Genomic DNA, 14,655 nt, shown 5'->3' with positions numbered 1-14,655 from the left:
GTTATTGTCCAGAGCTTTAAGTTCTAGGACCATAACTTACTACACTGAGTCTTGTAGAAAAAGAAAATACTTTTCTAAAAGAAGGCAAATGAAATCTTAGCTAATAAATCTGTGGTTCTTAAATTAAGATGGGCATTATAAATTACAATTAACACTCTAACTTAGAGAAATTTTATCTTTTTTTTTAAATCCACTTTAGGTGACCAGACAGGAGAATGCCGAGCTCATGGAAATCTGGGCTCTGCATTCTTCTCCAAAGGAAATTATCGGGAGGCTCTCACTAACCACAGGCATCAGTTGGTGCTTGCTATGAAACTCAAGGATCGAGAGGTAGGAAGTTTACCTGCAGACCAAAAACATGTTTTTTGAAACATGGAGTCTTTATTGCTGTTCCGAATGTTTTATTTGAGATGGAGTATTAGTACTGCATACTGCAAACTCTTCATTTTATTTCTTTGGCGGATTTTAAACTCAGGTGGTAGAAGCATATTAAGTGTGATTGAGAGACCTGAATTACAATGATGAAGAATATTATCCTATCTTTATTAGAGAAATGGAATGTAATATTCTCAGAGAGCTGATATCTGGTAGATACAGCATGAGAAAGTGCTTGCAAAGTGGAGAGAGGGTAGAGTTTGGAATAAAATAGACCCAGACTGGAATCCCTGCTCTAGTACTTTCTGGCTCTGGAATCTTAGGGAAATTATTACTTAGCTCCTCTTTGCCTCTGTTTTCTTTCTTAGAAAATAATGATTATATTTCTTCCTTACACAATTATGATAGGATTATAAATAATGTATATGTAAAATACCTAGAATGGTGCTTGGAATTCCATAAATGGTAGCTTCTAATACATTTTATTAATAAGGAAGAGACGGGTAATAGAGGCAACAACAAATTTATGAATCAATCTATGTATTGGGAAATATATTTAGTTACATCTTAGCATTTCACTGTGGAATATTATAGAGATTATTTTTATTATTTAAATGACCTAGCATCTTTGAGTCTCTAGAACATGGTCATCCACTAGGAGGGGACTGGGGAAGAAAAAAGCCTTTGTTTTAATAGTGTGCTGTACTCTCCTCTTGGGAAGGTGAGAGACTTCCATAAAGTCTCTCTCATTTGTGGGTGTCAGAAAAAAAGCCTTTGAAAGCTACTAAAATGTATCATTCGAGAGAGATTGACTTTAGGTGATAATATTTTCAAGAGAGTTACCTAACTACTTTTCTCTTTGCCTATTTACTCTTAGTTTACAAACAATTCTTATAAGCCAGATGATCTGACTTCTTGATGTTAAGAGATTGAAAAGAGGGATCAGACTTCTAGACACAGAAAAGCTGATGGCATTAAGTGAGAACCAGGTTTAAGAACTAAAACAGCTTAGTTGTCTAGATAGGGCCATTTAGTGAAGGCTGGGATGGCTCTAAGTATTTCAAAAGCTGCATTTATACTGTATTTTCCTGACCTTTGGGATGCATATGTATTAGCCCAGTTACTGGATGGGGTAGAAAGACTTGTAATTAGGATATAAGATTATCATAGGTATTAAAAAGAAGTGAAAAAAAAAAAAAGGAGAAGTGAAAGTTTTCTGCCTTCCTTATTCTTAATATTGTAATTTTCTTTAGCCTGTGTTTTCTAGGTTTTATAAACCTTTGCTGTACAATACGTTATTAAGAAATCACTGGTTATAAGGGTGAAGGGGACCTTGAGATTGCATTGGAACCAATTCCCTCCCCAAATATTCCCTTCTTGGAATTTCCACTTGGCCACAGACACCCTGTTTCCCCCTCTTTTGGCCTCTGGTTAACCACTACTACAGTAGTTCACAAGTCTGTCTATTGGGAAACCTTCCTTATGTATAAGTAAGACTGATTTTAGCCCTCTGGGACTAGATAGAGAATGTTCAGCTCCTGTAATTAATGGCCTATGGCTTCTCCTTTTCCAAGTTGAAAAATCCCATTAATTTTCTTTTTTTTTTCCCCATTAATTTTCTCTTCAAATTTTCTCATTATCAAAACTTGAATAATTTTTACAATTCTCTTCTGGCTCTTCCACTTTCCCTGTTGCCCACTCTGCTTATTGGTTAGCCATAGGTTGGCCACCACAGAAGCCTTCTTTTGGGAAGTTCTTTCTAGCCCATGCTCCTGCTCTGTGTTGGCATATTTATCTGATTTCTAGACTGACCTATAGAATTTCTCTTGACTCTCACTGTGTCTCTTCTGTTGTATTTGCCTCTGGAATCATAGGGTACTCTTCATTTTCTTGAGAATGTAATGTCATTTTCTTACCTTTTTTCTTAATTTTTAATGTTGTATTTGAGTGCTGCTACTTGTCTTTCTGCATTTAGCTGGAAATCTTTATTCCCACATCCCTGAAACCAGCCAGTAGCTGTTAAAACTAGAGTTGATATTGGTCCAGAACTTAAAGGAACATAAAAATGCCTAAGGAGAACTATTACAATCATATATATTTCATTCAGTTTCAAAGTTTTGGTTGGCCAGTCTTCTGTGATATGATTCAGTTAAGTGTGATATCTGCTTGTGATGTATCTAACATGTACACAGCACTGTGCTGAGGGTTCTGGGTCTAGGCAGTAGGGGTGGGGTTACTCCCCGTGAGGGGTTTATGTTATCTTTGAGACAGACTTTAAGATAACAAAAATATCAAAACAATGCTCGAGCAATAAATAAATAATTAATCACTGCCAAGATGCTCGAATACCAGAAGAGAGAGAGACTGGTATAGACTTGTGGGTGCTTTGTGAAACAGGTGGAACTCATGTTGGCCCCTGACTGTGATGTAGAAATTGGCATGCAGGCTTCTCAGATCTGGTTAACATATCAGTCAGGTGATCCCTTATATCACTTGTGAGAGATGAGATAGTTCATACCATTAGCAAAGATCAGATACTATTTTCTGCCATCCTATTCATTATGCTCATAAGCGTAGCTGTTTTAAAAGGTAATATTTATTAGTTTTATCCAATTATATAAAAAACTCATGAAAATAACCAGCCATAAGCCTGGGATTTTCATATATATACATAATGATTGTTTAGACCTATCCAAACAAAAATTGAAGTCCTCCTGTGATAACTTTTATACCTTGTTTTTTCATTAATATTTTTTCACTTAATTTTTATACATTTATGTATTTTATTAAATATTCTCCTGAAAGTCTTATGATTTGGTCACAAATCATTTCATCTATATCCTTACTGTAATACATTTAGTTTGTTTCAGAAGCTTTGGTATTATGAAATCTGGAAAAACATCTTTGTAAATACATCTCTGAACATATCCCCCATCATTTCCTTTAGCTAAATTATTAAAAGTGGGCTTCTTGGGAAAAACATATTAAGGCTTCTGATACTTACTGCTAAATAGCTCTTGGGAAGGCTGTATCTGTTTTTAGTCCTACCAGCAATGTATCAGAAGTTCCATTTCCCTGAACTGGCCAACACAAGGCATTACTAAAGAGTAAATAAATTAAAAAGTCAAATTGATGAGTAAAAAAAAGTGATATCTTACTGTTTTACACTGCATTTGACTGCTCTTGAGGCTACTTTTTTCCCCCCTAAGATTTATTTGTTAGAGAGAGAGGTGGGGAAGGGGCAGAGGAAGAGGGAGAGAGAGTATCTCAAGCAGACTCCACACTGAGCGAGGAGCCCCCTGCAGGGCTTGATCTCATGATCCTGAGCCGAAATCAAGAAGTGGGTACTTAACCAACTGAGCTACCCAGGCACCCTAGGGCTGACTATTTTAAAAAATGTTTTTTATAAAGAGCTTTAATACTCATCCTGTCTTTTTCTATTGTGATGTTGGTTATTTTACGTTTTATTTTATTTTATTTTTTTATGTTGGTTATTTTGTGTTGATTTGATCCTGGGCCTAACTCTATCAGCCCAGTGAGCTGTTGGACAGTTTGTGCTCAAAAACAAATTTTTGCTTATTGTTGCTTCATTATGCATTTTACATCTGCTACAAGTTTCATAACATTATTCTTTTTAAAAAAATGTCTACAATATCTTTTCTCCCCTCACTACCCCCAAATACATTTTAAAATCATTTTGTCAAATTTTGGAGACTCTTCCATTGGTATTTTTGTTGGAATTTACATATAATTATAGATAAATTGATGTCTTTTCAGTAGTCAGTCTTCTATTCAGGAGCCTGATCTGTGCTTGCATTTCACTTTTTATGCCTTTTAGGGTCTGAAACTTTGAGAGGAGTATTGATGGCATACAGGAAGGGTGTTTGTTTTACATGTTTTGCATGTTTTGCCCATATGAAAATTCTCTTATACCTCATAATTTTTTGTTGATTCCTAATTAATTTTCTTGTAATGGGAATTTTTTGCAAATAATGATAGTGTTGTGCATTTGTATCCATGTGTTATATACCTACTTTTTTACCTCTTAATTATTACACCATTAGAACTTTGAAAACTCCCCCCAAAAGTATCACTCTTCCTCTTGAGTACAAAAAGTTCAGAGAATGTACTTTTTATGACTACCCTATTCTCATATTATATCTGTGACCTCAAACTGTGCCTTGGTTTCCCTTTTACATTATTTTGATATTGAGATAAAATAATAGGAAACTGCCTTTTGAAACAAAAGCTAACCACTGTGAATGCTGTGACTATAAGAATAACAAGCTACCTCATTCTGCATTTCACATCTTTGGCTATAGTACATTTTAATATTTTCCCAAATAGTGACATAGCAGCCTGGAACCACTTTGTCCACTTACCTTAAAGAACAATAGGTTTTTCTGCTATACAGTCACCATCATACTTAGTAGGGGAGGTGATACCTTCTCCACAGGAATTTTTCATTCTAACTAACCTTCTATCTGCTTTAATGGTTTGAAAATTAATTTCAGGTGCCCACAGAGACCTTCCTATGAGCCAATATTAATTTTCAGAAGAACGCATAAATTATGTTGTATTAGCAATGTTGTTCTCTATTCAGGGAATCTGATATGCAAATATGCTGATGACTCTGAAGTTTTTTTCATCAGTCTTATTTCTCTCCTGGGCATCATATTTCTTTATCCAGTTGCCTCCTGGACACACACCTTCAATTCTGTATGCCTAACTTAGCCCTCAATCTGTGCCTATGTCTGCATTTCCTGTTTGTCCTGTTGTCCAAGCCACCTAAATCTCATGTTTGGCTTGTTACTGGGTTCTCTTTTTTCTGGCAGTCTCTTTGCTGGCCTGTGCCTTCCTCTGTGCCATCATTTGCCTGGACCCTTGCAGAACTTCCCACACTAACATGTACTCTCCATCAAGTGAAGAGGAGAGAGTGTTTACTGCTTGGACATATGAGTATAGCCTGGAGTTGCTGCCATAAGTAGGTAATTTCTTTCTTTCAAGTATAGTTCAGTGTAGTTGAGAGTGTGAACTTAGGTTAGAGACAAACTTGAACTTTGGTCCTGCCACTTATTACCATGTGATCGTGAAAATTATCTAAACTCTTCTAAGTGTGATGGACAGGAGAGCTGTTTCCAGTTTTTGGCTGTTATGAAAAAGCTACTAATAAACATTCTTGTATATATCTTTTGGGAAACATCAGCACGTGTATCTGTTAAGCATTGGGTCATGTATATGTTTAGATTTATTAGATGTTTACCAGCTTTCCATAGTAGTTGCACCAAGTTATACCATCAGCATTGTGTAAGGGATTGTGAAACCTTAATAGCAGGTAAATAAAAAATAAAAAGAATATGGAAACATAAATATCTGAGTAGATAATTCTGTAAGGGATTGTAATAGTAACTACTTTGCTTATTGTTGTAAGGATTAAACGAGTTCATATACAGTGTATCCTTAGCACAGTGCCTGAGACACAATAAGAATTCAACCATGGTGCTACTGTTATTATTGGCATTACTGTTGTCACTATCATTTAAATGATTCATAGACAGTTGCATATGCCTATGTAATATCAGGGCTTAATTCAGTGTAAAATTGTTTTCCCCCAGATAGTTAAGTAAACTGAACATGCTTGGAAAAAGTATTGTTTATCCACTAGGTAACTTTGCATACTTCTTGTCACTCTGGAGAATGTAAACACTGTGATTTGTGAAATGTTTTAACTCTGCCCTGATTCTAATTTCTTCTTGATTTGATCCATCACCTAGTGAGATCTTTGAGTTATCCCTCGAAAATTCAGTTCTCATCATGCAATTTTCCTGCTTAAAAGCCTTTGATAGTTTTTTCTTGCCTTCAGAATAAAGTTCAACCCCCTTCATAATCTTTTCCCATTACTTCATCTACTCTGTATGGCATACACCTTATCATCTGTTCATACAAACCTACTTGCTGTACTTTGTTAAACATGCCTTATATTTTACCCTCCATAACTCAATCTAGACCCTCTGCATAGAAGACCCCATCTTTGACCCCTCAGCAAGGTTTTAGTATTCAGGTTTCATTAAATAGTCTCTGCATCACCAAAGCTCTCTTTTTCAATTTTTATCTTTTTTACCCATTATCATACAAATGTCTGTGAAGCCTGATTTATCAACCCCCTCTGACCCCACTTTAAAAAAAAAATGGTTTGTGCCTTTTGTGTTCTGTTTAAGAAAATGTTTGTGTATCCCAGTGTCATGAAAATAGTCTTCTGTGAGGCTTTGTTGTTTTACCTTTTGTGATTAGGTCCCCTGCCGCTTGGAATTTACATTTGTGTTTGGTTTGTGTTAGGGATCAAAGTTCAGCTTTTCCCCTCATATGAGTATCAGTTGACCCAGTACTGAATATTCCACAAGACTGCACTGTGTGTGCTGCTTTTGTCATAAAGGATTCTCTTTTCTGTGCTGTTGATCTCTTTGTCTATCTTGATGCCAATAGCATATTGCCTAATTACTGCAGCTTTTTAATGAGTCTGGAATTCTGATCATGTAATTCTAGTAGCTCTGTTTTTCTTCGAGATTGCTTTGGCTATTTCAGGTTCCTTACATTTATGTACATGTAAGTAAATGTATGTATTTTAAAATTAGCTCTTGGTTTCCCCATCTTTCCCTCATGGTAGAGCATTGAATCTATATATCTATATCTATATCTATATATATTTGAATCTTACAGTCTTTGAACTTGGTATATTTCTCCATTTATTTAGGCCTTATAAAATCTATTTCTACAATATTTTATAGTTTTTTTTTAAAGATTTTTAATTTTATTTCTTTCAACAGAAAGAGAGATCACAAGTAGCCAGAGCAGCAGGCAGAGAGAGAGTGGGAAGCAGGCTCCCTGCTGAGCAGAGAGCCTGGTACAGGGCTGGATCCCAGGACTCTGAGACCATGACCTGAGCTGAAGGAGGAGGCTTAACCCACTGAGCCACCCAGGCACCCAATGTTTATTAGTTTTCAGTGTAGAACTATTGCATATCTCTCTATAGTTTAATCTTGAGGTTTTAGGTGTGTGCATGTGCATATATGCATGCTGTTGTAAAGAGTATTTTATTATTTTCTCTTTTAATTCAGTAGTATTTTATTTTTTTAAAACTAGTGTGATTAACATACTCTATTATATTAGTTTCAAGTGTACAGTATGGCAATTCTATACATTATTCAGTGCTCATCATGGTAAATGTACTCTTAATCCCCTTTACCAGTTTCTCCCAACGCCTCACCCATCTTCTCTCTAGTAACCACCAGTTTGTTCTCTATTGTAAGTGGCATTTTAAGGTTTATATTTTCCTGCTTCTCTTCTTCAGCCCAGATATTGAGCAACCCTCGGAACAGGTTTATTTGCGCAGCCATTCATATTCCCATACTACTTTGTTTTACCTTTTTTTATTTTTACCATTATATAATTAATATGTGAGTTAGTTGTTGATGTAAAAGATTAAAACATTATCTTTTCCAGAAGTAACTCCTGTTACCAGTTTGAAGTATTTCTCTTCTAGACCTACATTGTCCTTTGTGGTAGACACTACTGTGTGTGGCTGTTGAGCATTTAATGTTTGAAATGTGAATTGTTTGAATTAAGGCATTATATAAATGTATAATACATTATATAAATGTATTTATATAATACATTATATAAATGTAAAATACATACTGAACTTTGAGGACTTAGAATGAAAAAAAAAAGGAACCCCAAATATCTCTTTACTAAGTTTTTATATTGACTAAAACACAATAATATTTTGGGTACATTGGATTAAATAAAATGTTGTTAATTCCACTTTTCTTGTCTTATATTTTTATGTGATTATTAGAAAGCTTAAGTTATTTCTATTAGGCAACATGGCTCTAGCCCATTTTCTCTTATAGTTTTGTTTTTCATATGTGGGAATATGATATTGTTTTCCAAATGGTTTTTTCACTCAGTGGTCTTAAACTCCTTTTCATGTTAGCACATGCAGATCAACCACATTTTCTTGAACCTCTGTTTAGTGATGGTGTACCATTAGTATTTAGTTATGATTGTGCCATTCATCTGCTGATGGAATGTTTAAGGAAATTTTTTTTCCCCCTTTTGCAAGCATGGTTGCCATAAAAAAGACCTTGTACAAATCACTTTGTACACATAAGGAGTGGAGTCGTTTCTAACAAGTGGAATTGCTGGGTACACAACTATTATAAACATTTTAAATGAAAAGATTTTCTCAAATTGCACACCAAAAAGGTTGTTCTAAACCCATAAGCCCTTGATATTAATCTTTTTATTTTTTTTTAATTGATTAGCAAAAGGTAGCTCGTAGTGATACCTCAGTTATAGTACTTACCATTTGTTTGTAATGGCTGTCTTCTCCCTGTTGTATAATTGGCAGCTTCTGGAGGGAAAGGAGAATAGCTTATTTATACTGATAATCCCATTCATTCCCTTATTCAACACATGTTTACTGCTCAGTGCTTACTGTGTCCCAGATGGTATAATACCTTTGTGTATAAAGATGGATATGCCATTGTTCTTGCCCTCAAGGAACTCAAATATTCTAGCGGACCATCTGCAGTGTTCCAGTCCCATGTCAGTAAATGCTTATTAACCTGGAGGAAAAACATTGAGGCTTATATAGTAGGTAAAGAGTGCTCACATCTCCTTGGTTCTTATGAATGGTGGTCTTCATTTGTTCAGAGCTAGAGAGGAAGACTTATGGAAGCTCAGTTGTAAATACCAACTAAATTTACTTTTCTGCAGCTACTTTGTGTCAATAACTAAAACCTATAGTTTACATTCAAAAGGATACTTCTTATATTCTGATTATAACCACCATATAAAACATTTTTTAAAAGACTTTATTTACTTATTTGACACACAGAGAGAGATTACAAGTAGGCAGAGAGGTAGGCAGAGAGAGAGAGAGAAGCAGGCTTCCTGCTGAGAAGAGAGCCCGATGTGGGGCCCAATCCCAGGACCCTGAGATCATGACCCGAGCCGAAGGCAGAGGCTTAACCCACTGAGCCACCCAGATGCCCCCATATAAAACATTTTTAAAGTGAAATTTCATTATTTGTAATTTTGAAGATTAAAGGTAAATTATAATCATTATCAACTTATGAACCTCTGGTTTCACAAGAACTGTTATTTCCCACCCCTCCCCAAGGACTACTTGACTTTTTGAGAAAATTGATCCTTCTAGATTTCCTTTAGGATGTAGCTACAGGAAATTAATTAGACAGTTTTTGATGACATCACCCCAACCACAGCACTTTCTCTGAAAACAATTCTATTTTTCTTGGACCTTTTTGCAGCATTTTTTGCACTGTGTGTATTAGTGTATTAGTATGAAGTCCACACAAAAATTTGTGGAGGGGGGGTGACACATACACACAGGGACAGAGACAAAGAATATAGTGAAATAATTATAATACTACCAGTAGTACAGGGGAGAAGGTTAAAAGGTAAAAAGCATTCCATTTTAGCAGAGAACCATATCCTCATAGGGAGTATTAAGTTCAGGAGGGGAATGCTTGGCAATGTTTTCAGTGGTGTGTATCTTACAGGCTTTTAAGAAACAAATAAGATTCTTAAGCTGTAACTCTTCAAATCACTGAAGAGTTGCAGAGTAGACACTTGTGAAGAATGGCCATAGGACATCAATTTCTTGATTGTGCTCTTTGTACTTTGTATTACAAATTAGCTGAGCCAGAGCTTTTGAGCCTGTAATGAGTTATAAAAAAGCTCTTTTTCTTATACTGATAAAATAGTTATTGCCTCAAAAAATTGCACACCCAGTGAGTATATATGTATGTATGTGTAATGTCTGATATGTTTGCAAATCATTCTGCCCTTGGCTGTTCCATTTTCCAAATAATTTTTTCAAGTTCTACTCTATCATTACTTCTTCCATTATACTTTTGGGTGTCTTCTTCCAGCTAGGGTGTTTGGCAGTCTCTTCCACAGAGTAGAAGAAACCTCAGACTCAGAATGAGGAGATCTAAATTTGAATCCTGGTTTTGCTATTAGTGGCCGTATATTCTGGGAAGTCCTCTTGTTGCTGGCTCACCATCTGTAAACAGAAAGACCAAATCAGATGATATTTTACTGTCCAGTGTAGTAGCCACAAGTAGTTATATTAAATTAAATGAATTAGAATTAAGGTAAACAATTCAATTCCCCAGTCACAAATAACCGTATTTTAAGTGCTCAATAGTCTATGTGTTTAGTGGCTACCATATCAGATATCATAGAAAAAAATTTCTGTTATCTAAAGTTTTATTGAATAGTGTGACTCTAAAATAGCTCTAAACTTTAGTCAGAAGGCAAAAAGTGCGTCAGTGTGAATCACAGACCAACTTTATTTTTCCACAGTACCTGATATTTATACTAGAATCATCTGTATTTTCTTTTGATAAACAGGGAAGGAGGGAAGATTCTGCTTCTGATAATGGCAGAGTAGCTCAGCCACATATAACAACTGTGAACTTTGGGAAAAATATAAAACAAACAATTACATGGAGGTACTGGAGAGTGACCAAAAGCTAGCAGAAATTGAAGGAGAATTAAAATCTGGAAGAGGGGAATAAAACTAGATGAATTTCCCATTTTTTAAAATTTCATTTTAATTCCAGTGTAGTGTTGTATTAGTTTCAAGTCTATAATATAGTGATTCAACAATTCCAGTGCTCATCAAAATAAGTGCACTTTTAATCCCCTTCACCTATTTAATGCATTCCCCTCCCCACCTCCCCTCTGGTAACCATCAGTTTGCTCTCTATAGTTATAAATCTGTTTTTGGTTGTCTCTCTCTGTTTCCTTTGTTCATTTGTTTCCTAAATTCCACATATGAGTGAACTCAAATGGTATTTGTCTTTCTCTGGCTTATTTCACTTAGCATTATACTCTCTAGATCCATCCATGTTGCTGCAAATGGCAAGATTTCATTCTTTTTTGTGGATTAATAATATTCCATTGTATATATGTATACAATATTCCATTGTATATATGTATCACATCTTTATCTCTTCATCTATAGATGGACACTTGGGCTACTTCCATAATTTAACTATTGTAACCAATAATTTCCTGGTTTTAATGTCTTTATTGCCAGAGTGCCAGTGCCATACCCGACAATGGTACCAAAATGTGTATAGAAACCTGTAGACTTATTGATTGTGGAATTGGAGGACCTATTTGGCCTCACGACAGTAACCAGAAAGAAAGGAGGAAATTCTGGAAAGAGATATCTATATAGAGAAACCCCAGATTCTGTGTTTAAATTCTCATCAAATCTCTGGGTAATCTCTGCAGTCAGCATATGAGGGCAGATTCCAAGCAAGTCGGCTAAGGCTGAAGGAACTGAAGCGATTTCAGCTGCTGTTCACTTTAGGGCAGTTTGGTATTTGAGTTTGTTAGGGTTAACTGCTTGCAAAAACAAAAAAGCTGATACTCTGTAGGGTAATATAACAAAGTCCTGAGTGTCTACAATGTATCATTCACAATGTTCAGGATATATTCTAAAATTATTGGACATATGAAGAAACTGGAAAATGATTTATACTGAAGAGAAAAAAATGCATTCAATGAGACCAACCCTGAAATGACCCAAAGGTTGGAATTAATAGGTTTTTAAACAGTTATTATAACTATGTTCAAATCTGGAAAGTAAAATATGCTCATAATGAATGCATAGAAAATCTCAAAGGGAATAGAACCATTCTATAAGAAAGTAAAGAAAGCAAAATGAAAATTTTAGCACCAAAAGCCCAATATCTGAAGTGAAAACATTCATGATGGGATGTTGTTGTTTTTCTTTTTAAAATTTATTTGTTATTATTAAAGATTTTAAATTATTTATTATTTGACAGAGAGACAGCGAGAGAGGGAACACAAGCAAGGGGCGTGGGAGAGGGAAAAGCAGGCTTCCCACCCAGCTGGGAGCCCAACGTGGGTCTTGATCCCAGAACCCTGGGAACATGACCTGAGCTGAAGGCACACACTTAATGACTGAGCCACCCAGGCGCCCCCAAGTTTTTCTTTTTTTGGTGGGGTGGTAGGGCAGAGGCAGAAAGGAAGAGAGATAATCCTAAGCAGGCTCCCTGCCTTGTGTGCAGCCTACAACTCAGGGCTTGATCCCACAACCCAGAGATCATGACCCAAGCTGAAATCAAGAATTGGACACTTAGCTGATTGAGCCACCCAGGCACCCTCACTGAATGGGTTTAATTGAATATTGGAGATGACAGAGAAGGAGATACCAGCTTGAAGATAGGTCAGTTGAAATTATCTAATCTGCAAATCAGAGAAAATCGATTGAAAAAAATTAACAGAGCCTCAGTGTCTTCTTGGATAATGTCAAAGTGTCTTACACACACACACACACACACACACACACACACGTATGCATGTTGCAGAAAGTTAAAGAGAATAATGGGGGAAAACACTGGTAGAGAAAGTGGCTAAAATTTTCCTAAATTTAGTAAAAATAAATTTGGAGATTCTAGAAATTGAGCTAACCTCAAGCAGAATAAATATAAAGGAACTATACCTTTGCGATTTATAGGGAAATGACTATAAGCCAATTATAAAGAAAAAAATTTGAAAGTAACCAGGGAAAAATGACCTGTAACACAAAGAGGGACCAACTATACTAATGATGGCCGATTTCTTAGGAGAAATAATTGAGTCCCAAAGACAGAACAAAATTTTCAAAATGCTGAAAGGAAAACATAAAAACATAAAACTCTGTCAGCCCAGAATTCAAGAATGAGAAAAAATAATTTTTAAGAATGAAAGCAAAGTAAAGGTATTTAGAGAGAAGTGAAAACCAAGAAAAATATCAACAGAGCACGGTAAGAAAGGTTGAGAGAGGATTTTTAGGCTGATGGGAAATGGTATCAAATGGAAACTTAGACCTTTAGGAAAAGAGGAATAGCACCATAAATAATAAATATGCTGGTAAATATAAAATACTGCTTTTATTTTTTTTCTTCATAATTAAGAAACATGCCTATGGCTGTTGAAAGCAACAATTATAACATCAAGTTGTAGGATATAAGACATAGATGGTTGTCACACGTTTGCTTTTCCTATGTTGGAAATGTGAATGGTAAAACCACTTTAGGAAAAGGTCTTACAAGTTTCTTTAAAATGTAAACATACGGAACACGGGGGTGACTCAGTCAGTTAAGTGTCTGCCTTTGACTCAGGTAATGATCTGGCTCCTTGCTCAGAGGGGAGCCTGCTTCTCCCTCTGCCTTCCTCTCCCCCCGCTTGGGCTCTCTGTCTCTCTCTCTCTGACAAATAAATAAAATCTTAAAAAAATAGACACTGACCCTTTGGTCCACCAAGTTCACCCCTAGGTATTTACCCCAGAGAACTGAAAACATGAGTCTGCAAAAGGACTTGTACAAGAATGTTCATAATAGCAAAATCTGAGAATAGCCCAAGTGTTTCTCAACATAAGCATGGATATAACCCACTATATCATTGTAAAATACATGCAGTGACATGAGTGAATCTTAGAAACATGAGATTGTATAAAAGATGTAAAAAAACAGAAGAGAATGTATTTTATGATTGCATTAGCAACAAGCTCTGGAAAAAGCAAAACTAATCTGTGGGGAAACAGATCAGTGGTTGCCTTTGGGAGCCAAGTGGGGACCAGGATTGACTGAGAAGAGATACAAATGAACTTTCTAGGGGAAGCACATTTAGTAAATTGCTAGTAATTGCAGAATCTTTATATTCTGAGATATATATATATATATATATATATATATAGTTTTTCACTATAAGATATCAGAGAATTTAAAGAATAAAGGATTTGGTGGTGAAAGAAGGATAAGCAGTAATTCTAGTGATCAGTCTGTTGGTGGGAGCTGACCCATGTGGAATACATTTCACTGGATGCCGCTGTCTCTGGCCCCAATGCTAAGAAAAGAAAAACCTCACCACAACTCCCTTCTCCTTCCTGTCTCTATACCCAACATATCCTGGAACAGCATTGCAGCAAAATACTCCTATGTGGGAGCGACCAGGTTTAACTCAATGTCAGAAATCTGTGACTTGCACAGTAGCCTTGCAAAGTATTTTGGGTGGTGTGAGTTGAAGGAGGGAGCAGGTGGCCGTCTGATCTCTGCTTTAGTGAAGGCATGAGCGCTTATGTTGCCTGCATGACCAGAGGCCTTTTCTTACAGCATTGGCTGTGCAGATTCACCTCTTCCTTATGGAAAGGTGGTAGGATGGGGTAGGAAGTAA

The 14,655-nt window shown here is 36.0% G+C and overlaps 1 protein-coding gene across 4 annotated transcripts in view; it reads left to right on the top strand.

Moving 5' to 3' along the window:
• The window catches only part of TTC28 (tetratricopeptide repeat domain 28), a 637,573-nt gene that overhangs the window by 346,713 nt on the left and 276,205 nt on the right, over positions 1 to 14,655 (top strand). For all 4 annotated transcript variants that reach the window (XM_059408718.1, XM_059408717.1, XM_059408719.1 and 1 more), the window contains one exon: positions 200 to 330. In XM_059408718.1, the coding sequence (XP_059264701.1) occupies positions 200 to 330 (131 nt within the window). The remainder of the gene's footprint in view (positions 1 to 199; positions 331 to 14,655) is intronic.

The sequence above is a fragment of the Mustela nigripes genome, chromosome 8 (assembly GCF_022355385.1).
Source record: "Mustela nigripes isolate SB6536 chromosome 8, MUSNIG.SB6536, whole genome shotgun sequence".
In the NCBI taxonomy this organism is placed as follows: domain Eukaryota; kingdom Metazoa; phylum Chordata; class Mammalia; order Carnivora; family Mustelidae; genus Mustela; species Mustela nigripes.
This window is presented reverse-complemented; position numbering and strand designations above follow the sequence as displayed.